At 45.8% G+C, this 25,607-nt stretch overlaps 1 protein-coding gene, 2 long non-coding RNA genes and 1 pseudogene across 4 annotated transcripts; 1 reads left to right on the top strand and 3 right to left on the bottom strand.

Moving 5' to 3' along the window:
* Positions 1–2,350: 2,350 nt before the first annotated feature.
* On the bottom strand, positions 2,351–3,143 carry LOC120710672 (protein AMEIOTIC 1-like). Its single transcript, XM_039996281.1, has 3 exons — positions 2,773–3,143; positions 2,568–2,619; positions 2,351–2,458 (listed from the first exon to the last, which is right to left on the bottom strand). Exons 1-3 carry the CDS (start codon positions 3,129–3,131, stop codon positions 2,381–2,383), a joined length of 489 nt encoding a protein of 162 aa, XP_039852215.1. The 5' UTR covers positions 3,132–3,143; the 3' UTR covers positions 2,351–2,380.
* Positions 3,144–14,218: 11,075 nt separating this feature from the next.
* LOC120710671 lies at positions 14,219–15,049 on the bottom strand (annotated as a pseudogene).
* A 3,443-nt stretch (positions 15,050–18,492) lies between these two features.
* LOC120710670 lies at positions 18,493–19,288 on the bottom strand. The gene is made up of 2 exons (XR_005689978.1): positions 19,118–19,288; positions 18,493–18,882 (listed from the first exon to the last, which is right to left on the bottom strand). It is a non-coding gene; the product is annotated as an uncharacterized LOC120710670 (long non-coding RNA).
* Positions 19,289–20,337: 1,049 nt separating this feature from the next.
* Positions 20,338–24,581, top strand: LOC120707409. 2 transcript variants are annotated; one of them, XR_005688988.1, is made up of 3 exons: positions 20,338–21,741; positions 21,832–22,026; positions 22,196–24,581. It is a non-coding gene; the product is annotated as an uncharacterized LOC120707409 (long non-coding RNA). The 2 variants fall into 2 exon arrangements; XR_005688987.1 differs by having other exon boundaries at positions 20,344–21,741; positions 22,636–24,555.
* The last annotated feature ends 1,026 nt before the right edge of the window (positions 24,582–25,607 follow it).

The raw sequence follows: 25,607 nt of genomic DNA, 5'->3' as shown, positions 1-25,607 counted from the left end.
TCCGCCTCGCCATGCCCGCGTCTGCGCCTCCGCCTCGCCATGGGGGCGGGACTCCTGCTTCGGCGTCCGCGGCGGCCAAGGTGGAGCAGAGCCTCGTCTCCCCGACGACGGCGGACGATCGGCAATTTTTAGGCCCTGTTTAGATAAAAAAAAATTCCACCGTAACAGTTACATCAAATGTTTGGACATATGTATGGAGCATTAAATGCCGATGAAAAAATAATAAATTATATAGTCTAACTAATTAACACGAAATGAATTTTTTAAATCTAATTGGTTCATAATTAGATATTTTTTATCAAGTAATAATGAAATATGGTACAGCACCAAAACCAATAATATTTCACCAACTAAACAAGACCGCTCCAAAAGCCAACTGAAAATGGCGTAGCACGTCGGACAGCGCTCCCACTGCGGACAGCCTCAGGGATGTGACAACAAAGAACAAAAATGATGTGACAACATTATAAAAGGCAGCAAACATTTTTTTTGCATTCAACACTTCAAGCTAGCTAAAGCTAATATACAATTACTACTACTGCTAGTATACACTTAGAACTGGTACTGCTAAAACATACAATTACTGCTAAAGCTAGTATACAAGTAGTTCTATTAAACTACTAGTACAATAATTAGCTCCTCCTGCGAGACATTTCATGTCTACGCCTTCCGCATGGCTTTCTTCAACCAAGCAAGTAGTGCCAACGCATTAGGTGTGGAACTCAACTGACTTCTTGGACGAAGACTAGCAACTGGCTTTACGATCTTGACCAAGTTGTTAATGCCCATTTTTTTCAGATTTATCCTCGAAGCCAAAGGACCTACTACAGCCATGTTCACCTTCCTTGTTTCTGGAAGCAGGCGAATGAATTCTTCATTGTAGGGCCATTGCTTGAGAAAGTCGAGGCTGAGAGGATGGGGTCTACCACAGCTATCATCTTTTGCATAGCAACTCCAAGTTCTTACATTGCCACCCAGTTTAGGAATACTATTGAAGGGTATAATAGCCACGGCATCCATAAGTGCTTCTAGATTTTGTGCTTCATCTAACTTCACTGCTGATTGAGAATACATCTGTCGAATAAGAAAATGGATTTGTGGAACACTAAGCCGAGACCACCTCCTCATAATCATGGAAAGTCTAGTATCTAAATCATCCAAGGTGCACACGGTGGGAGATAGTAGAGAAAGGCTGGTGAAACGATGAACATCAGGCAATTTCATTGCTTCTAGAAGATAAGTGACAAATATGGAACATGCAAATGGGACCTGAGGAGGTGCTGGTAGGATCCCTTTGTAGGCCGACAAAATCTTGCACGCAACCTGAATAGCTGGCGGACCAAGAAGGGTAAATCCATGCCCGTGAGGACATAATCCTTCTTTACTGTAGCTCGATTCAAAATCAACATGTGTAACTGCTCCATCAATGACATATGGGTTTGAAGATGAATTGTTGTACTCAAATACCCCATACTTGTTAATCCAATCATAATTCCACCCTTCTCTGCTGTCCACTACCAGACTGAACTCGTGACTGCCATCTTCGTCCTCCAATGTGACTCTTATGAAAAGACTACCAGCTTTGGCAGTACTGTATATGACTTTCTTTGGGCCCAATAGAGAACTGACATCAAAGGCTTCCCCATGGACACAACAATAAAGCCTTAAATGCCCGATACACTGATCATAATTTCCATTAATTACTGGAAGAGAACCATTTAAGGGCCAATGTATAACATTCTGCGTAAAACAAAAACAGTATTAAATATTAATTTATAGAAGAACTTGATTTATTAGCACAAAATGCCGTTTGGGAAAGAAAGAATTAGTGTCTTACCTGTACAGGACCAATAACATTAAACAGGGGATCCAAATCTGATGTATCAGCATGGAATGTGGAAAACATCCGCCTGCCCACGCCGCTCTTCCTTACCGGCCTGACTGTGCGGTCTGTCCGGCGGGGCATCATCTGGTCACCCGAACCAACGTACAGTGCTTTGCGGGGAACAGCGCTAGCTTCACTAGGAGCCAGGTCTAGCTGACGTGCTGTTTCCATCTTCAGAGCCAGTACTAGCTGATCCTGCACCACCCAATTCTGTTTACTTCAACTCATAGATGATGGCAAACGTACATTTTTGCACAGGCTGAGCAAAATCAACAAAAACAGTGCATTGACATGCAAAGAGCTACCTTGAAAGAAAGGAACGAGTTGGAGAGATATGTAATCTGCTGCTCTAACTTATCATTCTTGTTAGCTATATGCTCCTGAAATTATATTAGACAGTGGTTCACTAACTGTAATAGGAATTACACGGCGTGCATGCAAAATATGCAAAGGAATATATGTTACAAATGAACAAAGATATTGTCAAAGTCATAGCTAGCTGCATGAATGTACCTTGAAGGATGAAATCTCCTTTAGCTCACGATTCATCAAAACCACATTTTCACACAATTCCTGAAAATAAAAGGCAAGATTGTTTCTTTAAATGCAGCAAACAAACTTAGCAAAGACTTAGTAGCTTTGTAACTGGGTAAACCAGCTGATCTGCTGATCTTTTTCATACCTTCATCCCATCGAAGTCGACATCTTCCTTGCACATTAATTGCTCCATTTGCCTTCGCACACCACAAGAATAAAACTCAGAACAAATCCTTCGTCTATGTTAGAACTTAACAGGGTTGTAGCACCGGTTGCTTGATTTGCAGCAAAACTACATATACAACATACTACAGGGTGCAGACAGACAAAAGGAGTAGAAAAGGAGATACCTTTTCAGGCCATTGAGCTCCTCCGTGAACTCCTTAACCTGCCTCTTGACTTGAAGGTCGCTGGCCACGAGGGACACATTATCACCTGGCTTCCATCCCGGCGGTGGCACCCAGTATGGATCAGACACACAGGCCTGTCGCCGTACCTCAGCAAGTTCGGCCGGCTCAAGCCAGTACTCCATGGCACCATCCGCATTGTGCTGGCGACCGATCTGGTGAACGCTGCCTTCCGGCGCCCAGCCAGTCATGTGCTTCAGCAGTTGGTCAATGAGGCCGGTGTCGCCGATGTGCTTGCGGGCTCCCTCCCGCAGCACCTGCCCCATCACCGGTGCGCCGAAGCTGGCATCGCGGGAGCGCATTATGTCCAGGTCCGCGCACTCGCTCACCTAGGCACAGACATTAGGTGAAACAAAAGTTGATCAAACATATGCTAGACAAACTGATTAATAAATTGAGAGAGCAGCAATTGAATCCCAGAAAGAAAACACCTCACCTTTACCACCCGTATGGGTTTAACATAGATTGGGGATTTGGTGGGCAATTTGTCGTGGCCGATCTCGTAGAAGGCTCCTGATGGAAATCAGACCAATTCACAAGTGTCAGGAATGTGTGCATGAAGAATATTATTGTTGCTGCGTTGCATCGTATATGCCTGGCTGTGCTCACCAGCGTGGTAGGAAGCGGCGTCAAAGGTGAGGCTCTGTTTGCTCAGGGGCGACCTGGGTTGGATCCTGGAGTCGTGGTTTGCATCATCCTTGCCATTTCTGCTATGGCTATTACAGGTCATCTTGAAGTAGTACTTGCTCGCCTGTGGCTTCTTGTGATGTGCAATGGTCACAGAAACAACGGGTGAGACCGAGACGTGTATGATTATTGGAAAAGAAAAATATTCTCCTGCACTGGAATAGGAGCTGATCTTTTGCATACCTTCAATGAATCGTAGGCTCTTTCTGCATCGAAGTCCCCATTGTCCTTGCACATTAGCTGCTCTGTTTGCCTTCACGCACCACCACAAGAATTACTTAACATAAAACTCAGAAGAAATCCTTCGTCTATGTAATAACTTAACAGGGTTGTAGCACTGGTGGCTTGATTTGCAACAAAACTACATACTACAGAGTGCAGACAGACAAAAGGAGTAGAAAAATGGATACCTTTTTACCGCATTGACCTCCTCGGTGAGCTCCTCAACCGGTCTCTTGACTTGAAGGTCGCCGGCCACGAGGGACATATTATCACCTGGCTTCCATCCTGGCGGTGGCACCCAGTATGGATCAGACACACAGGCCTGTCGCCGTACCTCAGCAAGCTCGGCCGGCTCAAGCCAGTACTCCATGGCACCATCCGCGTTGTGCCGGCGACGGAACCTGTGAACGCTGCCGTCCGGCACCCGCCCAGCCATGTGCTTGCGGGCTTCCTCCCGCAGCACCTGCCGCATCACCGGTGCGCCGAAGCTGGCATCGCGGGAGTGCATCATGTCCAGGTCCGCGCACTCGCTCACCTAGGCACAGACATCAGGTGAAACAAAACTTGATCATAACCGATTAAGAAATTGCGAGCAGCAATTAAATCCCATAAATAAACACCTCACCTTTACCACCCGTACGGATTTATGATGGATTATTGGCGATTTTGGGGGCAATTTGTCGTGGTCGATCTCGTAGAAGGCTCCTGATGGAAATCAGACCAATTCACACTTTGTGTCAGGTGGATGTGCGTGGAGAATAGTAGTGTTGCTGTGTTGCATCATTTATGCCCGGCCGTGCTCACCAGCGTGGTATGTTGGGGTGGCGTCGAAGGTCAGGCTCTGTCTGCTCAAGGGCGACCTGGGTTGGATCCTGGAGTCGTTGTTGGCATCATCCTTACCATTCCTGATATGGCTACTGCTGGTCTTCTTGTAGTAGTACACCTGTGTCTTCTTGTGACGTGAAATGGTCATAGAAACAACGGGTCAGACCGAGACGTGTATGATTATTGGAATAGTTAAGCTTTTCGGAGAGTGAGCATGCAGTGCGCGTGCATGAGAGAACCTAGCCTTGTGAAAGACAGACAGCTGTCAACAGCATGTACCACTAGACCAAGAAATGAAAAGAGACATTTACATGCAAAGGGAACATATTTTTTCTGCTCTTATAGGACAACCTGCCAAATGTAGTATACTTTTTAGTACTCCCTGCATTCCAAATTGCAAGTTAACTCTAAATGTGGCACTAAAATAGAACTTAGATATATAGCCAATTGACAAAGTCAAGTCGAAATGTTTAAATGATAATGGCAACTACACACAGTGACCAATTTGACAACTATCTGGGACTTCATTCGGAAAAAAATATATATGTAATTATGCTAATTACGTGAGTAGCATTTGATTCAAAACAAACCAAAACCACCTCTTCGTGAAAAAATGAACACGAACACTAATCCAGCTACTAGTGGCACGTGTACATGTAGAATGTCTAGTGATCAATCATTCAGTTGCACAAAACGACCCCCAAGTAAACAAAAAAAAAGATGCATTATTATCAACTATTACATCTCAGTATCAACTATATACATCCAAAAATATCATGTCGAAATTTCGAATCACCCAAAAAGCGACTAATAAAGCGGCGCACAAGGTGACTCCCATATACGGAGTAAGTAGGAGTACTAGTGTAACTGACTGCAGAAGTGTATATCAGTGGAAAGGCGAACAGATCTTATCTCACCCAGATCACAGAAAGCAAAAGGTGATAATGGAACTGGCAAAAGTGTCTACGCCGGACTGATGGCCCGACACGTACGTACCGGCGAGGTCTGGAGATGAGCCGCGAGCGCAGGACTCGCCTCCACCGTCTCTACTTCCATCTGCTTCCAGATCATCGGAGCTTTTTTCGCCTGATATTGCAAAAGCAAAAAGGCAAACAAACCCATCGATCAAAATAGCCAGTATATAAGGTTTTTCAAAACAAAAAAAAACTGCAGAGTTAAGGAAGAAGGCCAGAACCAGCTAATCTGGCCGGCCGGAGACCTTCGATGATCAAAATCATAAGAAATTTTCGAAAGCGAACCAAATTTTAAACTGCTGCTGCCATTCTCCGACCACACGGTCGTCGCTTCAGTCCACTGCTTAGAAACAAGGCCATCCAAAAAGGAGGTGGCCAGATGACTAGTAGTCCCATCACCAGGCAAATAGCACCCATGGACCGATCACCCAGGCAAATAGCTAAAAAGGCCCACGAGATTTGGCGCAGAGAGACACAAACAGCTAAAAGGCCCACATGAACGTACGTGCATATATAGCATAGCACTGCAAGAGTATTATTGTGTTCATGTGCTAGTTAATTGGGGCCAACTTTCCACAGATGTGTCAAATACAAATGGAAAGCACAAAACAAGCCTAAGAAACACTGGTTCTGACGGTTTAAGAACAAAAAAAAGCAAGCAGATGGAACAAGAACAAGCAGCAAAAACACGAGATTTGACAGATCAACAACAAAAAAAACAAGAACTATAACAAGTCCCAGAGACACCAAATTTCGGCACACACAAGACACCAGATCTTCACAAACATGCATGGATCCGATAAGGTACTAGTACAAGATGCAACTCGGCATGTAGATGCAGCAGATCGATGCGATTTCCAACGCATCAGCCCAACGATTTTTCCGTTTTCGTGTTCAGGCTTGCCAGCGCAAGAGCCTTTCACGGTACAGGGCATCTGCAGTCCACACACTTTCCTCGATGCAAGAAACAACCGTCCAAAAATATGTAGAGCAGAAGAAGGTTGCAGAGAAAGCCTGCCATTGGTGTGGGTGCTGATCCCAGAAAAACCTCAACCTCTCATGGACTGTAGAGAGTTTGCAAGATGCATTAATGCATAGCAGTCCCATGTCACCGAGGCAAAAGCACCATGGACAAAAACCGGGAACAAAGAGAAAACGCAGGGTCGTCGCAGGCTTTGGCGCAGGCCTCGAACAGAAGCTAGCGTACATGGACGTGCACAGCATAGCACTGGATCGCAAGTTCAAGATGTTCATGTGCTAGCTAGTACGGGCCAAAGCTCCAAAGATGGTCAAATACAAACGAGAAACCACAAGAACAAGAAGTAGAAACACTAGATCTGACGGATCCGGATCAAGAACAGAAATGAAATGCAAGAACCAAAACGTGAGAAGACCATCACACGCTGCATGCTATCACGTCATACGCACACAAGCACTACCAGATCTACCATGCATATGCATGGAACCGAGAAGATACTAGTACATGATGGGGGAGATGGGAAGGAGGAAGGGTAGCTCACATAGTGGAACAAGTTGTTGTCCGCGAGGTTGACGAGGAAGTGGTTCGAGCGGATCATCAGCTTCCCCACGGTGGCGAGGCCCGGGCGTTCTGGGTGCGCGAGCCCCGGTGCCAGCGCGGTCTCGGAGACGAAGAGCTCCTTCTCCACCTCCTTCGCCAGCGCCGCGGGCGAGGGCGCGGAAGAGGAGGCGGCCGGGGCCGCCGGCGTGGAGGCTGTCTGCGGCGCGGTCTCGGAGACGAAGAGCTCCTTCTCCACCTCCTTCGCCAGCGCCGCGGGCGACGGCGCGGAGGAGGAAGCGGCCGGGGCCGCCGGCGTGGAGGCGGTCTGCGGCGCGGTGTGGCGTGGAGGAGGCGGTGACGGGCAGATGAAGGAGCGGCCTCCGCCGCCACCACGGCCACGTCCGGATCCCCCGGCTCCTCGGCGGCCGCCGCCGCCGCCGCAGTAAGCCATGATGCTCGAAGCAGAGAGGCTCTGGGTTGGTGGTTTCCCTCCCCTTGGAAGTGTAGGGATAGAAACTAGGGGAAGAAAGCAGAGAAGAGGAGAGCGGAGTGGATGAGCAGGTGAGGGGGAGGGAGGGCCGCTATATATAGGCGGAGAGGGCGAGGAACCCTAGAGAGCCATGAGCGGTAGCTTCACCGCGCTCTCTGTGTGTCCGTACGAGAGCTAATCATGATTAGCGATCAACTTGATGGTCAAGGAATATTAATGCAACAGAAGCCACTGAGTGTTTAGGTCTTTGTTAATTCTTTTAGTGGGGCCCAGCGTCTTTGTTAATTAAATACAAATCGGATGGATGCTTTGGATCCAGGGTGTTGCCCTTGAGAACCTACTGGCATAGTGGCATGGCGTGTTGAGGTGTAAATAGCAGATAGCCCCTCCGGTTTTCCATATATGATGTCAACTTTTGTTCCTCACTTTTTTTTTAGAATACTTTTGTTCCTCACTTGCTCTCAAGTTTAAAATGTGCCAAACCAATAGTTCTCAAGGTTTTTTTTGGGGTGTTTCAGCTTTGTTTCAGATCTGCTATTGAGACTTGCCATGTATGTGTGTCACACTCCACGTCAACACCCAGCATAAAATCATGTGATTACTTGCAGAATAAAATAGTATAGTATAGTAGAGATAAATTATAGTTTCTTGGTTAAGTACTGTTGTTTGTGTACGTCCTTCCCGTGTAGTATATATCCGTTTTGAACCAAAGGATTTGGATCTTCATTTGAACGTTAGTCCTGGTCATACAAGGTGCAGGCCAACTTTTTCGAATCAACAGTTCAACACAACATTCTTGTCTCGATCTCCACTAGGGAGAGACAACAGCAACACGCATGGTCGCGAGGCAGCAAGGCCACATGGCCCCGGCGGGGCTGGGCTGGGCAGGCGGCGCAGCACGCTGCAGGGAGGCCTGACCTGACACCGGAGAGCAGGTGGTCGGCTGCACCGCATGCAGCCGCGCGTCGCGCCAAGGGCGACCGCGGACGCGCGAAGACTCCTTTTGCCGCTGCTCTGGGCGTAGCGCGCGGGGCAGGCTGCCGTATAGTACGCATGCACTTCCATAGTTCCATTGCCATCTCCGTGCAACGCTCTCCGCGTCCGCGGTTGGTGGTGTGGATGGCCAGTGGGGAAAAGTATCGTGCGCAGGCGGCGAGGCAGTGCACGGCAGTGTGCATTCTCGTCTCACGCTCGCTTCGCACGAGTACGTGAAGTTCACATATCGTTCTTATAAAATTTGGATTCCTCTTAAACGTCATTATGGTACCTATATGACGATTAAAAGTTTCTTAATTTGTTTTGAATTGTAAAAACTATTAGTAATATTTGCATCTATAAATAAGTTTGTTATAAAAATTAATTTAAATATTTATCTAATAATATTAATTAGAGACCTTAAATATTAATATTTTTCTAATATATAGTACGCATGCACTTCCATAGTTCCATTGCCATCTCCGTGCAATGCTCATATATATATATATATATATATATATATATATATATATATATATATATCCGATCCGATCAGAGATGAGTATATTTGGTTTTTTTACAAGTGAGCCTGATATATAGTTAAAGGAATGAAAAAGTATATACTCCCATCATTTCAAATTATAAGTTATTTCCATTTTTTAAGAGTCAAAGCTTTTCAAGTTTGATCAAAATTATAGAGAGAATCACAAATAATTATGACATCAAATAGATATAGTATGAAAATATAATTAATGAAAAATGCAAGAACACTTATTCGGTATCATAGTTTTAGCTGCATTAAATTTTGTACCATCTGTCAAGGTTAACATAACACATCAAGTACTGGGAGTATTTGTTTTTTTTCCCTTTAGACCAAACTTGTCGAATGTTTGGAAAAAATATTGAGGTTACATATACTCCCTCCATATTGGTAATTAAGGTTGTTTTGCGTAGCATTCAGCATACTCCCTCAGCATATCTTGGAGAGTCAAAGCATCTTAAGTTTGACAAAAATTATAGAAAAAAATTATAAAGACTTATGATATCAAATAGATACACTATGAAAATATAATTAACGAACAATCCATTAATACTTAGTTGGTATCCTAATTATTATTATCTTGTCATATAAATTTTGACAAACTTGAAATATTTCGACTCTCCAAGATTCTTAGAATGACTTACAATTTGAGATAGAGGAAGTATCAAAGAACGGTTAATCAAGGTGGATTTTTGCCTGTCTACATGTATTAAGGCTCTGGGTACCTTCCGCACAACCAATGTTTCACACCTGTAGTGGGTAGAGCTAGCGGCACGGCTCAAGGCAGATCTTGATGCAGGAGGGCATGGCTCGATCTGTTGTTGGCTCTGTGTGTGTGCGTTTGTTTTTTGGCACGACGCGAGATTTTGCATGACTACGGTTCTATCTTTGCATCTTGCTTTTTCTTCATTGCGTGCCGACGTGAACCCAGATGCTTATACCGAGACGCACGGCATTTATTCTATCAAAATTGTAGCAATTTAGTAGTTCAAGTGTAAGGTCATGTTTGGCAGGGCTCCAAAAAGAGCTCCAGCTCCGGCTCCACGCGGAGCCCTGCCAAACGGGTGGAACCCCGTGGCTCCGGCGATGGAGCCCCGAAATTTCCGGAGCGGGATGGCGGAGATGGAGCCACGATTTCGTGGCTCCACGCGGCTCCGCGGAGCTCCTTTGGTTTGTTGGACCGACTTGCCCTCGCCAGGGCCCAGGAGGAGGAGGCGGCGGTGCGGGTGGATGCCTGGTGCCGGCGGTGCGGGCGGAGGCCGGGAGCCGAGGCGCGGGCGGAGCTCGGGAGTGGAGGCCGGGAGGCGGCGGCGCGGGAGGACGCCGGGAGCCGAGGCGAGGCGGAGGAGGCGAAGCGACGCGACACGCAAGGGAGGTGGCCGATTGGATAATAAGGAGGAGAGGAGGGGGGAGGGAGAGAAAAAGAAGAGGAAAAATGGGAAAAGAAAGAAAAAAAAGAAAGAAAAGGTAAAAGAAAAATATAGGAAATTGCAATTTAGACATTTCACAACCTCAATCTAATAGGTGAAGTTATTTTGCCAAACCATTTCCAAAACGGCTCCAGCTCCACCAGAAAAAGCCGCTCCACCAAAGGAGCCGGAGCCGGAGCCGTTTTTGGAGGAGCCGGAGCTCTGCCAAACAGACCCTAAGTATTTGTACCTTGAGCGTCGCCAAGGATCAAGGAGGCTTTTACCTATATCTTAAACTCCTATAAAGATAAGACTCACTAGCCTATTTCTCTATAATTTTATGAAACCACGTCACCAAGACCCACTACAGTGATCCACATTATCATCCACTAATTTGTAATTAAGAAACCAAACTGCAACACCGTCATCCCGAACTGCAGCACACCAAACGATTGGCTTCCACTCTATTGAATAGGCCCGAAAATTGTCATCCTATACGACATTTCAACTACATCACAAATTAGCAGCGTCTACCGTGATTCTAAGGGAAAACATAAAAATTAATAGACCACACTGTATGGATCTATGAATGAAATTTCAAATCAAAGGAAAAAACATTTTGGAAGATTTTCTCAACAGTCAACGCTGAGTAACAAGTGAATGAAATTTCAAATAAAAAAGGAAAACATAAAAATTGGATGAAATTTCAAATAAAACAGGAAAACATAAAAATTTAATACCAACTTCACTACAGATCAAACACAGAAGCCTTGGACCCAACGGCGGAACCAGGGGGGCTAGCAGGGGCCACGGCCCCCCCTAAGGCTGAAAAAAAAATTGAACCTCCCTCTTTTTTCAGTATATAACAAATAATTAGATAAGTGATTCTACAACAAATTCAATATCTAGTAGCTCACAACAAATAATTAGATAAGTGATTCTACAGCAAATTCAATATCTAGTAGCTCACGTTGTATTTTCAATTAAAGTCAAGTACATAGTCTAAGAGGCAATAACTACAAACAAAAAGTAGTCTGTTTTGCGTAGCTTCCTCACCGACTTTTGATGAAAGCTCTGTCAAAGTATCATTTTCAAAATGATTTTATCATGGGAGCCGTGAATAAAGCCATAAAACGGTTTTGCCTGCGAGCAAAAAATTGTGGCTTCCCGCGGCTACCATGATCATAGGCGACTGAAGCCGTTTTACGAAACAATTTTTTAACACAACTTCAGTTTCTACTTCATCAAAAAACTGTACCAGAGCTATTTTAGGAGGAGCCGCAGCCAGGGTTAATGCTACGTACAGTTTGCCTGGTACCGATGCACCAGGGTAATGAAAAATTTAGCACTAGCTAGACTTGCATTTACCATGTATTGTTAATTTTTTTTATGGTCTTTAACAGTTGCACCATGATAATTTTAGAGGTAGCTTCGCCCCTAGCCGCAGACATGGCACATAGACTCTGAATCGTTTTTGCAATGGTATAACAAACTAACGGACGCCTCAGCCGAACTGCAGACGTACATACGTCGCAGTAACGCCGCCAGCCGCCGCCATGGCCATATGTTGGCTTAGCCTCTTGGCCCCCCCTTCAAAAAATTTCTGGTTCCGCCGCTGCTTGGACCCAACGACGCCTGGACCCAGGGTATGCGGTGGACCACCCTGCTTACCCTGTGGGTCCGCCTCTACCCGGGACAAGTGTATATGCTGGTGGAAAAAGTCCATATTTCAACCTCGAACTGTCTTAAGCGTCCGAGTTTCAACCCCATATTACGAAATCGGGTATCCTCCACCCCTGAACTCTGAATACCGGACAAAAAACCCCCCTGGGCCAAAACCGGGTGGTTTCTGTCCTAGTCAGCCGCACACTGATAGAGACAAGGCTTCACTGCCAGAATTTTTTGGACATCTAAAGGATCACTGTGATGTAACTGATGGCATGATGATGCACTGGTTAATGCCTGGAAAGGAATTGAGCTATGGACTTCGAGCTCTGGTGGATGACATTGCATGTATGGATGTGAGCAATGCCACAAATGATGGTTGTGTTGCTGATTTTTATGTAGATGCCTCAAGTACACAAGATTCAATTGCCTACGAGAGTGACTTTGAGGCAGAGATGGATGAAGGCTCTGTGGGAGGCTGTGATGAGGGTTTCTGTCAATTGGGGCGAGAAGAAACCTATGGCCACGAATATATTGATGTTGACCTGGGCTCAAGTGCAATGCAAGTAGTCATCAAACCAAAGGACCCAAAGGATTGTGCAACAGAGGCTAGTAGGAAGTGTGCAAAAGAGGTTGAAAACAGTAGCTCTGACAGTGATTATGTGGCTGGTGATGATGAGAGCTCGGGCGAAGATGAGGAGGCCACTGAAATATTGAAGAAGTTTAAGGAGTTCAAGAAGAAGATGAAATCAGGGCAGCCTGCACAGTTAGATGATGTGTTTGTGGAAGGCCCTCGGAACCAAAATGGTGACTACACAGTGATCGAAGATGAAGGTCATATAACCCCCCTATGCCAATAGTAGTGATGACATGGAGTCATACAATCAGTTGCATTTATTTCAAGACACATACATTAGATGAGTACATAGCACCATGTTTCAGAGTTGCTGAGTTCAAGAAAACATATAACCACTACCTCATTCCAGTTGAGGGCATGCATAGTTGGCCTGTGTCAGAAAGAGAAAAGCCTGAAGCCCCCCATATGTGAGGATGCCTGGACGGCCGAAGAAGGAAAGGAGGAGGGAATCAACTGAAAAACCTAAGCCAACTAGGATGTGTAGGGTTGGAACTGCTATTAGTTGCAAGATATGTAAAGATGTTGGCCACAATAGGACCACTTGCAACAAAAAAGACAGCTTCTTCTAATCCAGGATCTACTCCAGCACCTACTCCTGCCACAACTGCTTCTGCAGCAGCACCAAATGCAATGATAGTGGTCTCAAGTGCACAGAACAGTGCAGCCAGTGGTCAAATTGTTAGTAGCAAAAGACAGAGGCAATCAGATACTAGTGTACCAACAGATAGTTCTCAGGTAATTTCATTGATTTTTCTATTCTAATAACACATGCAATTTCGATTAAGAATTCAATTATATTAAATGACAGTAACATTAACATTTGCGTTTCAGAGCTCTAAAAGCAAGAAGTCGAATGTGACAAAGACCTCAGCCATGGCTACAGTGGAAACTCAAAGAGGAGGAACTGCTACAATTAAGCTTCATGCCCAAGTTCCCCTATCACAGGCAAGCTCAAGTGTCACAGTTCAGGTCTCTTCAGGAAAGGCACATGCAAAGGTGGAAGCCACAGAACCAATGAAAAGGAAGAAAAAACACCTGCCAAGTTTCAAGAGTACCTTATGCTTCCTCCTAGCGGTTCTGCTGCAGGTTCAAACAAAAAAGTGTAATAGGGCCTAAGACCATGTACTGTCGTGTGGTTGTGTCCAAGAACATGTTGTGTCGTTGTGTCCAAGAACATGCTTGTTTGTGTGGTTGTGTCCAACAACATGTTGTGTGGTTGTGTGTGAGAACTAATTTGTCCCAACAACTTGTTTGCTATGCACTACCTGTTTGTTAAGAGTTGCTTTGGCCTTTTGATGCACAAAAGCAATTATCATGTCCAGAAGAAAATGCCATCCATTGCACATTAGGGTTCGCTTACATTACAACAAAAGGATAGTGGTTTGGAATTTCCATTAGCTTCGACTAAACAACTTCTCAGTTGCTAAACATCAATCCTACAACATCCTACAACAATAGCAACTAAAAAAACTACAGCTCTGCATGTCCAGCTCTGCAAGAGATTTATCTAGCTTTGATCTCTCTTCAGCAAGACATATCTCCATTGCGGATGATGTGTGCGGCTGACTAGGACAGAAACCACCCGGTTTTGGCCCAGGGGGGTTTTTTGTCCGGTATTCAAAGTTCAGGGGTGGAGGATACCCGGTTTCGTAATATGGGGTTGAAACTCGGACGCTCAAGACAGTACGAGGTTGAAATATGGACTTTTTCCTATGCTGGTGGCGTCATCCTTGGGGTAGCTGTAGGCGTCCCCGGGCAGAGCCCCTTGAAGAACCTGGATAGTCCGTGGGCTCGCAGGCCGCCGAGCCGGAGCAGCAGTACTCGTCGGTCTTGATTCTTGAACACGGTGCACGGGTCGTCGCAGCCGCCGGGGACCTGCAGGCTGCAGCGCGGCGGGGCACTGCGCCGTGACGTCGGCGTCGCACCGCGGCCCGCCCTTGGGGCACCCGGCGCCGTCGCTGGCCGGCAAAAAGTCGATGGGCACGTTGAATCCGGCCACCAGGCCACCAGGGAGGCAGGGAGACGTCGATGAATCATCCTGGCCTTGGTACTGGTTCAGCCCGAACTCGGCCAGCGTGTTGGGCGCCTGCCCGTCTTGCCCGCCGGCACGTTATGGTCCACGTCTACACGTTGTCCAGCTGCTGCCCGCCGCCCGGCACCGCCGCCGCCCACACGCTGTACGGGCAGTTGTTGGTCACGGTGAAGGGGGCCGCGTCGGCGGCCGCCGCGAGGAGGACGACGACGAGCGGGAGGAGGTGGAGGACGGTAGCCGCCATTGTTTCTCTGTCTGCTGCTCCGATCGATCGATCCCCAGATCCAACTGTCTAGCTAGTTTATATGCTGCAGTGATGCATAGTGAAGGGAACGGACGAGGTATATATAGCTGTGGCAGTGTGGATGAACTGGAAGAATTCAACATTTGCGTGCTGAAATTTTCTCGCCGAGTTTCTAAGCTTCCACGAGTTTGGCAAGGCAGCTTGATTGAATCGTCGTAGCTTTGTCTTGCTGGCATATATACGTTCGTCTGCAACTGCTAAAAATAGGAGTACTAGCAACCTGATTGCCCAACACCATTGGTTACTAATAACTAGTTGATACAATCTGAGGAAGGAGTCTGGGCAAGGAGCAAGCACGAGATTGAGGCAGTAGATCAGAGGTAGTACATCCGGGGGAGAAGATGGGCAGCAGCAGTAGGGAATCTGGGTACAGAGAGGAGGAACCAGAGCAGGAAGGGAAACACAGGCTGGCTGTGTTGAGTTGCGAAAAGGATTTGCAAAAGGCACTGTAGCACTTTTTTTTTTGTAAATATTGTCCTACCATAGGCTAACTAGGCTCAAAAGATTTGTCTCGCAACGTACATCAAAACTATGCAATTAGTTTTTTTATTTAACTATATTTAGTACTCCATGCATAGATTATTTGTTATATTTAATGTTTCGATATGATTTCGATGTGATGGAAAGTTTGGAGGAACCAGAGTACTAGTTGTACTCGGCCCTCGGAGGAAGAGGAACTACAGAGGAGATATGTTTGTTCTGAATATTCGATGATTCGTCCTTGGCCTCCTGGTTCCCTTTTGTATGTGAAGCTCCCCATGACAGCCTGGCATGGGCCCACAGAGATGGCAGCGTCCCTGACATATACGTATGGCCTTGTCGGAATAGTAATACTGGATCCAATTTACACTGCCAAACTTGATGTGGATTTTGTCGATTGAGATAACACGTCTATTACTGCTTGGTCTTTCGACAATTTATGAATCATTCATTCGAACAACTGCTTATGAAAAGATCTTGCAGTTTGTAGTTAGTAGATGAAATTGGATTTCTGCATAACCTGGCCCATTCATTCCAAAATGTTCTAAGTCAATCTTCTCTATATTCGACTCAGTTTGTAGAGAATCATACTAACATCTATAATTCCTAATAAATGTATCAAGAGATATGTTGTGATGGATTCAATGAAACTAATTTGATGTGTTGTTGTTAGTGTATATATAATTTAGTTAATGTTAGAAAAGTTTGATTTAGAATAAAACTAAAAAATACAGGGTAAAGTATTCTATAAAAACCCCTTAAACTACGAAACTAGGTAACTAATACCCTCCAGTTATTAAACCGGACACAATCGGTTCTCATGCTAATTTTAAAAGTGGTTTAGGTATTAATTTGATTTACTATCTAAAAAGTTCATGATTAGTTTATTTTAAACCATAAAAAATATGAACTACTACTATTTTACTATTTAAAAAAAATCTTTACTTATTTATGATCTATATATAGGCATTTAGAGTTAGTTTATTTCTATTAATTCCAATTGCTTTACTGCTCGTACTTGCACTCATTATCTATTTAAAACAAATGAGATCTTAATAACTCTAAATGTAACACCAACATTTTTAGAGAAATTCTGGATTTGTTTCATTTTTATGATATAAAATAAATTAATTATGAATTTCTAGAGATCAAAACATATTTTTATTATTATTAGAAAATAAAAAGGCAAAGCCACAGGACTAATTTTGTCTGATTTGAAGTTAAAGGTGTTACTCGGTTTAATAATTCAAGGTTAAAAACCGATTACGCTATAATAAGTTCAGAAAAAAGTACTTTACTTAAAGTAGTTGATATATCCACTTCTTCCAAAAATGAAGTCATATTACAGAGTAGAAAATATGAGACTGTTTGCCGCGGGAACGTTGAATTTCCACACATGTTGACGAATCAGCACGAGTGCACAGGACTTCTACGCTGAAATTATTGCATCTAATGACTAAAGTTTATCCAGAATTGCTTGAACTTTTGCAGCTGCATGTGCTCGGAGATTTCTGCCAAACAACAGCGTGCAGTAGACGTCAAATTTGTCAAGGGCTGTGTTTAGATGCGAAAAGTTTGCGAAAAGTAAAGCTGAAAAGTATTGTAGCATTTTTTTATATGGTAAATATTGTCCTACCATGGGCTAACTAGGCTCAAAAGATTCATCTCGCAACGTACATCCAAACTGTGCAATAAATTATTTTATCTATCCACATTTAGTGTTCTATGCATGCGTCATTTGCTATATTTAATATTTTAATGTGATGAAAAATTTGGAAAGTTTGGAGGAACTAAACACAACAAGGTAAGGCTGAAATGGGTGCACGCAGGAACAATGGACGCGCCAAACACTTGGCCCTTCCGACAATTGTGGCGAGTGCGTCGCTGACAACTGGCATGTCAAAATTAATTATCTTTGGCCCTTGGAGCTTCGAGTGATAATGAAAAAAAAAGGTCTTACTTTCCAAAACAAAGGGGAAAACAATACATTTCCTGACAAAAATTGTGCGATGATGGCCTCCATGTGTTTCATAATTTGCGCTCTTGATTTTTTTTAAAAAAAATGAAATGCCCTAGATTTTTCGCTATCTCCAAAGTTCTAACCATTGCCCCTGCTGACAAATCTTCATATTCTGTTCCAACGAAATTATAAGTTGCTTTTGCTATGCACTGGGATTAGCTAGTCTAATGAAAAGATTTTAGGGAAAAAACATAATAGCCTTACGAAGTTTTCAGTGAAAAGCATACTTAGTGCACTCTTTTTTTTTCTAGAATACGCAAAAGACTTGCACATCTTTGTAAGAAGAGGAGTTTTTTACAACCACGTTTTCGCGCCCATTTTGAGAGGGTGGATATTAATTAAGCTCCGCTCCCTTACAAAATTTCCTAAGCGGATTATACTCGCGTAATAAACAACATAAATTGCGCGCACCGGCTTCAACCCACTGGTCGGCGGTGTGCTTGATGGTGTACAGGAGTCGCATGCAGGTGGTTGTATCACTACGGAGCATCTTGCATTGCGCTCTTTCCATATTTCCCAAGCCACCAATGCAAAGAGGGTCATCCGCACCTTTCCTCTTGTCTCCGTGCTATCTCCGGCGCCATTGCTCCCACCAATTGATGATCGAGCTTGCACCCACTTGGGCCGCGTCGACATCCAACACCGCCAAAATTGTCCACCAGATTTGCCTTGAGAAGTAACAAGCGGCGATGATGTGGTCGATTGTCTCGGGATCTTGGTCGCAGAAGTAGCAGTTGTCATTAGGGCATGTACAGTGGAGAGACGGGGGCTTGTCTCTAAGCGTCTCGAATCTACCGTAGAGACAGACATAAAGACAGACTATACAACCGAGAGACAGGGTCTGTTTCTAAAGCTATTTAATGTTTTGCATGTAGCTAAGATCAACTTGTGAACAATTTTTGTCTACCACTGTGTGACAAACAAGAAAGCAAGAAACATAATTTTCCAGATAATTCATCACTGAATAACCTGTTGCCAAGAGCAGCTATACAAGAGCATCATCTAATTCTTCATCACTGAATGACAGCTACACAGAAAACAGGAACAACATTTTGCTAAAAATAGCTATACGAATGAGCTTGGCTGCCGAAGTTGCAGGAGCCCGGTTGCCTCGCGCCTGCCTTTCTCGTCCGACCTCCCCTGTTCATCTTCTTCCCCACCCTCTTCGATTCCTTCTTGCATGGAGACTGGATATCGCAAGGCTGAGCTCGAACTGGAAGGAATTTGGCGCGATAATCCCTCCCGCTCCGTGCGCACGGGATCCGCTTGAATCCTGGGAGATCGACAATACTCACAGGTGGAAAATCTCGTGTGGTGGCCGGCGGACGGCGCAACGACGAACGTCGGGGACCCAGCCTCCAGCGGCCGAAGGGGTAGGCAGGGGCCGCCGCCGCCGTAGCAGCGGAGCAGCCGCCGGCAAGGCGCCTTTGCTCTTCGTAGATGTCGGATCCGCCGCCGAGGAAATAGGGAGAACTAAAACAGCGAGCGCACGAGATCCGCTGACGTACCGGCAAGATGGAGAGACGAGGCATACAACGGTGCTGGAGAAGCCTCTGCGCCTTGGAGCACGGGCCGCACCCGTCGTCTCACGAGACGACGCGAGCCCCGTCTCCAAGCCAACACGGGGTCTTTCTGCAAAAACTACAACGAAGAGACGGGTGGAAGAGAGCCGTTGTACATGCCCTTAGCGTCAAGACCGTGCCGCTGCCTTCTGTCCGCTGTCCGGTGACGACCCCGTATGGGGAAAATCTTCACTCGGTTGCATCCCCGGATCGGGTGCGAAGCCATGAGCAGCGAACGGTACGCCGATTTGGAGGTGTATGTCCCATGTGGCTATCATCTCCAGATGTCTCGATCTGCAACGTACCGGCGCTGAGGTGCACCTGCGAAACCCGGTTCCAAAGCCTCCGGTATTCTTGTGTGGCCGGTACTGTGATCCCTCCAGTGATCTGACGCACCCCGGCACAGCCACTGTCGCGTTCTGCCCATTCGTGCGGCTAATGAATGGCAGTAGCGCGGGGGCGATGTCCTTGACTGCTTCTCCTTGGATCCACCGTGTCCAGGAGGACGTTGATCGTCCGCCCCCGATGATCGTGTATGTTGACATGTTGATCGTCCGTTAATCCAGTCCTTTTGCATTAAGTAACTAGATATAGGACCAAAGAAAAACATCCTCATTATGAAGTGATCCATAAGCTAAATACACAGAGAGACGGTACGTAAGCTCATTTGACTAAATCAAAATTGTGTACCCAGAAACTTTGACCGGTTAGTAATCACACGATATTAGTATTAGGGTGTGTTTAGTTCGTTTTACATGTAAACGTAAAAAAATTTTGCGTGGGAATCTTGCCAATTTGAAGTACTAAATGAAGTCTATTTACAAAACTTTTTGCACATATGGGTTGTAAATCGCGAGACGAATCTAATGATGCTAATTAATCTATGATTAATCAATAATTAGCGGATTGTTACTGTAGCATCACTGTTGCAAATTATGAATTAAGTAGGCTCATTAGATTCGTCTCGCGATTTACAGCCCAACCATGCAAAAAGTTTTGTAAATAGACTTCATTTAGTACTTCAAATTAGCAAGATTCTTTTATACTTTTTTGCGTTTACAGTTTTTTAGCGTTTACGGGGTGGGAACTAAACAGGACTTAGTCCTAGAACTTAATCATCGAGCCATGAGTGACACATACTGATCTTGGGCCCTTGGCTAATCTATCTCTATATATATACTACTCCCCCGCCGCACACCTGCCTCCGACGCCGCCACACCCTGCGACGCCGACTCCTCGTCGCGGGCTCGCGGCACCGCCGCCCCGCCACGCCGCCGGGGCCTCCGACGCCGCCGCACCTCCGACGTGCTCCGATGCCGCCGCACCTCCGACGCCACGGCACCCCGCGACGCCGCCGCTCCGTCCCGGCACCGCCGCCCCGCCACGCCGCCGGGGCCTCCGACGCCGCTGCACCTCCGACGTGCTCCGATGCTGCCGCACCTCCGACGCCACGGCACCCCGCGACGCCGCCGCTCCGTCGCGGCACCGCCACCTCGCCAGCGCCTTCGACGCCATCGTCTCTCCGATGTGCTCCGATGCCGCCGCACCTCCGCTGGGGCTCCACGTGACCGGGCACGGCGGCGACTCGCGGAGGATGGCGGCGTGGCTCCGCGCCGAGCTGGAGCTGCTGGGCGTACCCTGCGTCGCGGCCGACTGGTGCCGGTGCGGGGACGCGCCGGCGCACGCGGCCGCCGTGGTCTTGTTGGTCATCGTCACGCCAGTGACGCTCTGCAACCCCTACGCCGTCGAGGAGATCCGGGCCTTCCTGGACCACGGCGCGCTCGTGCCGGTCTTCGTCAGCGTCACTAGGGGCGATCTCGTCGCCGATTCATGGCGGGGCGCGGCGACCTGTGGGAGAAGTACGGGGGCATCTTTGGATAGCCTACGACGGGCCGGAGAGAAGTGGAGGGAGGCCGTGGAGGGCCTTTGCCCGCGTAGAACCGACGGTGGAAGTGCGCGTCGGCGACCTCGGTGACCGCGTCCTCGACGTGCTCGAGATCCTCAGCGCGCAGCTGGAGCGGCGGGCCATGGTCCCGGCCGTCAGAGCGTGGTGCGCCGAGGCGGACCTGGAGATCCCGTTCCACTGGAATCGGCGGCCGGGAGAAGGAGCTGCTCGACCTCGAGTCCATGCTGCGCTGCGGCGCTCGTGCCCACGACAAGGCCGCCGGGAAGAGGCCGATGCATCCGAGCGTCGCCTCTGTCGGGAGTGGCCCTTGCTGGACGGCGTGGTCTGCATCTCCGGCGCGTCCGGCGCTGGGGCTCGAGTTCACGCACCGGCACCGGCACGAGTACAAGAAGGTGCTCTGCTGGGTGCACGGCGAGGCGAGGTACCTGCGCCAGAGCTACCTCAAGCTCCCCGACCACCTCGGCATCGCCGTCGGCGATAGCTTCCTCCTGCAGTCGACAGGGTGGAGGGCCGCCGCCAGGAGCCTCCATGACATCGAGGGCGACGCCATCGCCAAGATCAACAACGAGCTCGCCCGCGATCCGTGCACCATGCAGCTCGTCCGCGGCCGTGCGCCTGTGCAAACGTCGGCATCCTCACCGTAGCTGCAGGTCGTCCAAATACCGTAAGCTGCTAGCTGTGCTCTTGTTGCTCATCCATCACTGGCTTGTAATCTCATCTCATGAGTCACGAATCCTACATGTTGTGTATGTAGTTTTTTGTTGTTTGCAGATTAACGAACGGGGTGATGCGGGTGCACTCTCTGTATTTGGGTAAATGCCCCAGCGAAGTTGGAGTCCCGGCAGGCCAAGCATCGTTGTTCATTTATGTAGTCTGTGCAGGTTAGCTGACAGAGCAAGAAAAGGGTTCAACCTGAACTAGAGATGCGAAGATATGCTGCATTATGCAGGTCTGAGCTTCTCTATTCATCCTGTCGGTCTTTTTCTCATACGCTCATGAATCCAATTCTAACATTGTCTTGGATGAAAATCTCCTGAAGCTATTTATCTGTTTCAAATATCTGATTAGCGACACGTGCTTATTGGATCTGATAGTGGAGAAATAACATTTCTTTGCAGGTTCTTGATCCTGCACTGCCTCTACGATTTATGATCTAAAAGAACCATGTGACATAGCCTTGTTTGTGATGAGATTTGACCTAGGTTTAGGATTTTGTGCGTTGTTTCCTATAAAAAATTTCAGCTTGATTTATTTTTATAGCTTCAGTTTTGCAAGTGACTTATTATTTAAAGCCATCTCCGTTGCGTTTAGAGAGCAAGAGAGGAGAGAGAGAGAGAGCAAAGGCGAAGCAGCCAACAACGTTCTGGGGAGATGAAGCTCTTGATAGAATTGGGATGTAGATGGAATTTGTATTTCATAAATGGTGGCTAATTGCATAAAAACAAACTATAAGTTTCCAGACTTGATTTTGGTTATTTAAGTTTCCAAACAATTTATGTGGCCCATTCTGATTTTGGTTCGTTTCTATCCTAACTTGGTGTTTGCATTATGGGTGCAGACTAAGCTCATCAAGGAGTGGGAAAACTACCGGTTGATGGATCCTGCACGTTATGGCTTTTCTGGAACAATGGTATTTCTGAAGCATAGGTGAGTTATGGTTACTTACTATTGTAGGACCATTGTTGCTTCATGAATTTGACAATTGTGCCATATCTGTTGACACTATCTATATATTGACTGACTTTTCTGTTCCTGGATATGTATTGATGTCTTATATCCCGCTGGCCTAATGATACATAGGTCATCCTTTCTGGTTAGTTCACATCACATGATGTTTGGAGTTGCAAACATGGACTTGATGACAATGAAATATTTAAAAACTTCTATTAGAAGATGCAATTACTTTCTCCATCCGATCTGAATTTATTGCCTCATCCAATGTGAAATGTCTTTTATTGAAACATCATGTGAATTTGGTTGTTTCACATGCCGTTCTTATATCAGGCATAATGTTGAGTGCTATCAAAGGTTGTCATTCTTCTTCTTATTGGGATGTTTCAGCCACTGTTCTCATAAATTACTGAAGCTAATAATGCTTTATGTTCCCGTTTTCAATAGCTGCATACATTGTATACTTACTCCTGTAGGGTGATAATATTTTCAGGGCAACATTAATTTACACTACTGTTATGATGCTTAATGCAATTGCTCATGAATGACAATTAAGTCAGCAGTATAAACAGAACGAGAATGTAAGTCCAGAAAGTTATGCATCCACCACATACTGTAGACATTCATATTGTGGCTAAGAATCGATCTGTCACCTTCAAGATTGTATTGCCTGAACCTGTGCCAGGGGATAATTGGTTTTGGCCCTTGTGTGTACACGATATAGTTATTTGTCTGAAAGAAGTGCATGAAACTAATTTGATCTAATTGATTATAGCCCGATTCAAATTTCGTAGCACTAGCTTTTCAGATAAATCTGGGACCATGGTATGAATAAACTACATGGAAAAACTAGCTTACATGAACTTATCTGAATATGTTTTAACTTAAAAATTGATTATATAGAACGATTCTTTACGATAGATATAGTATATTACTCTACCTACAAGTTACAAGATCATATTTATTTGTAGGATAATAATCGAATGGATGATGGGTCACTCAAGTCAAACAATAGTTTACCAACAAATGTTTTTGTAACATTTACCAGCACAGCTTGTGTGAGTTATGCGGTTATCCAGTCGAGGATTGTTTTCATGCCTGCATTAGCTGGTTGCATGCCACAACTCTTTGTTATGCTACGAGGAACACTGGTTATTACCAAGTAGGAGGATGTGGCTCATACTGGTGATGAGTGATTGATGGTTCTTACTAATCAGTATCAGGCTGAGGTAACTGCTAATTTCCTCATGCTTATATGGAGAATTTGGATTTTTAAAATAATATCTTGCACCGCCGGGTGCAAAAATTTCAGTAGATGGTTCTATTGTCTTTCTAACATGTTGTATAGAATCATTATATGAAATCCGAGATCCGCCAACTGTGATTAAGCAGAAAAGCAGTGCAATCTGATTAGGTCTGAAGTTCCAACTGTGATAAAGCAGAAAAGCCATGTTCAGAGATAGATTCCACAAGCTACAGATACTTTCAAAATTAATGTAGCCGGTTGTGGGGATCATCATTAGGGACCATGAGGGGCAACAAACTAATAGCTTGGTGAGGATTCTATTTCACTGTAGGGACCCAAAGGAGGCTGATGCTACTGCATTATGGGAGGGTGTTTGTCTGGACCAATGTTGGCACATATCCTTAGTGCGCCCTTGAGGAAAGGCGACAGCTAGAGCACGAGTTAGAGTTTGCCTTTTTCTTTCTTCTATTTTCCAGAGTGCGTGAGGACTCCTATCTGTAATTATATTTTTTTAACATTAATAACTATCTTATTCTGCAAAAAAGTTTGTTCATTGAAATATAAAGTTTGTTTTTTAGGTTTAAAAATTTATTGTAAATGCAGTGCCAGTTGATATTGGGGTTGCAAAGTTAGGCTTTCTATTGCCCGTAGGTTGGAGAATAGACAATGGCATGGATGCATCACAAGACAAATTAGACAAGTCAGGGTGTAGTTTCTAATGATTATGCTGACAACAATTTTTTGTAGGATGACCCGTCATACGTATGAAGGTTCACGTTTGTTCATTAAACACATCTGCAAAATTCTAAAATATTTGGATGGGTTGCAAGTAAAATTTAGTGTGATTGTTTTTTCGCAACATTATTTTTTAAACACGTGCATGCCGCACGTATATTCTACTAGTAATAATAGTAAACCCACTCCAAGGCCGGAGTTGTTTACAGCTGCGTGATCACACAATCACATGTTTACAGCTATGGAGGCCTTTTTTTTTGTTTTGAGGGGGAGCTATAGAGGCTAAATGGGTAGTTTATTCTGGCAATTCTGGCTTACGAACACGCCGAGCAAGTGCATCCTGATCTCGTGGATCGCTGCTTGGTACATGATGGGCTCGTCAGGCGGCTAGCCTTATCGCCGCTGCCATGTATCCCTTGCTTTTTGGGTTGGCCCGTCAAAAAATGACCACCAAGCCCATGAGAGAGGTCGGCACGGCCCTGTGACATGCCCGTGCCGTGCCTGGCCCATTTAGCCATCTATAATTCAAATCAGGGGTACTGAACCACACAGCACAGCAGCATGACCATGAGTGTTTGACTTGGCGCATTTGTACATACATTTTTTTAATTATATACGAGATACTATAGTCATAATACAAACTGAGTATATATATATATGACACTGCTATTCCATACCTTGGGTATAAAATAGCTTATTCTGTACCCGACCGCACCTAGCTCGCCCCGTCCGGCCCCGCACCTGCCCCTCGCACTTCATGCTCTCACCCCCCTGCCGGTTTTTTTCAGGCGCGCGGGAAGAGCCCCTTCTTTTATTTCCGGTTCACTATTTTTTATTCCGTTTTTGCAGGTTTTTTCTCACGTGGGAGGTAGGTAGCA

The sequence above is a fragment of the Panicum virgatum genome, chromosome 5K, assembly GCF_016808335.1.
Source record: "Panicum virgatum strain AP13 chromosome 5K, P.virgatum_v5, whole genome shotgun sequence".
NCBI classification, from domain to species: domain Eukaryota; kingdom Viridiplantae; phylum Streptophyta; class Magnoliopsida; order Poales; family Poaceae; genus Panicum; species Panicum virgatum.
The sequence above is the reverse complement of the archived record's forward strand: the minus strand, read 5'-3'. Positions and strand labels throughout refer to the sequence as shown.

Bases quoted from the DNA above. Each gene is read 5' to 3' on its own strand.
- LOC120710672 (XM_039996281.1), bottom strand. From the start codon at position 3,131: ATGCGCTCCCGCGATGCCAGCTTCGGCGCACCGGTGATGGGGCAGGTG. The intron at 2,620-2,772 runs GTATCTCCTTTT...TGGTGTGCGAAG, and splicing joins GAGCTCAATGGCCTGAAAAG to GCAAATGGAGCAATTAATGT. The intron at 2,459-2,567 runs GTATGAAAAAGA...TTTTATTTTCAG, and splicing joins TCGACTTCGATGGGATGAAG to GAATTGTGTGAAAATGTGGT.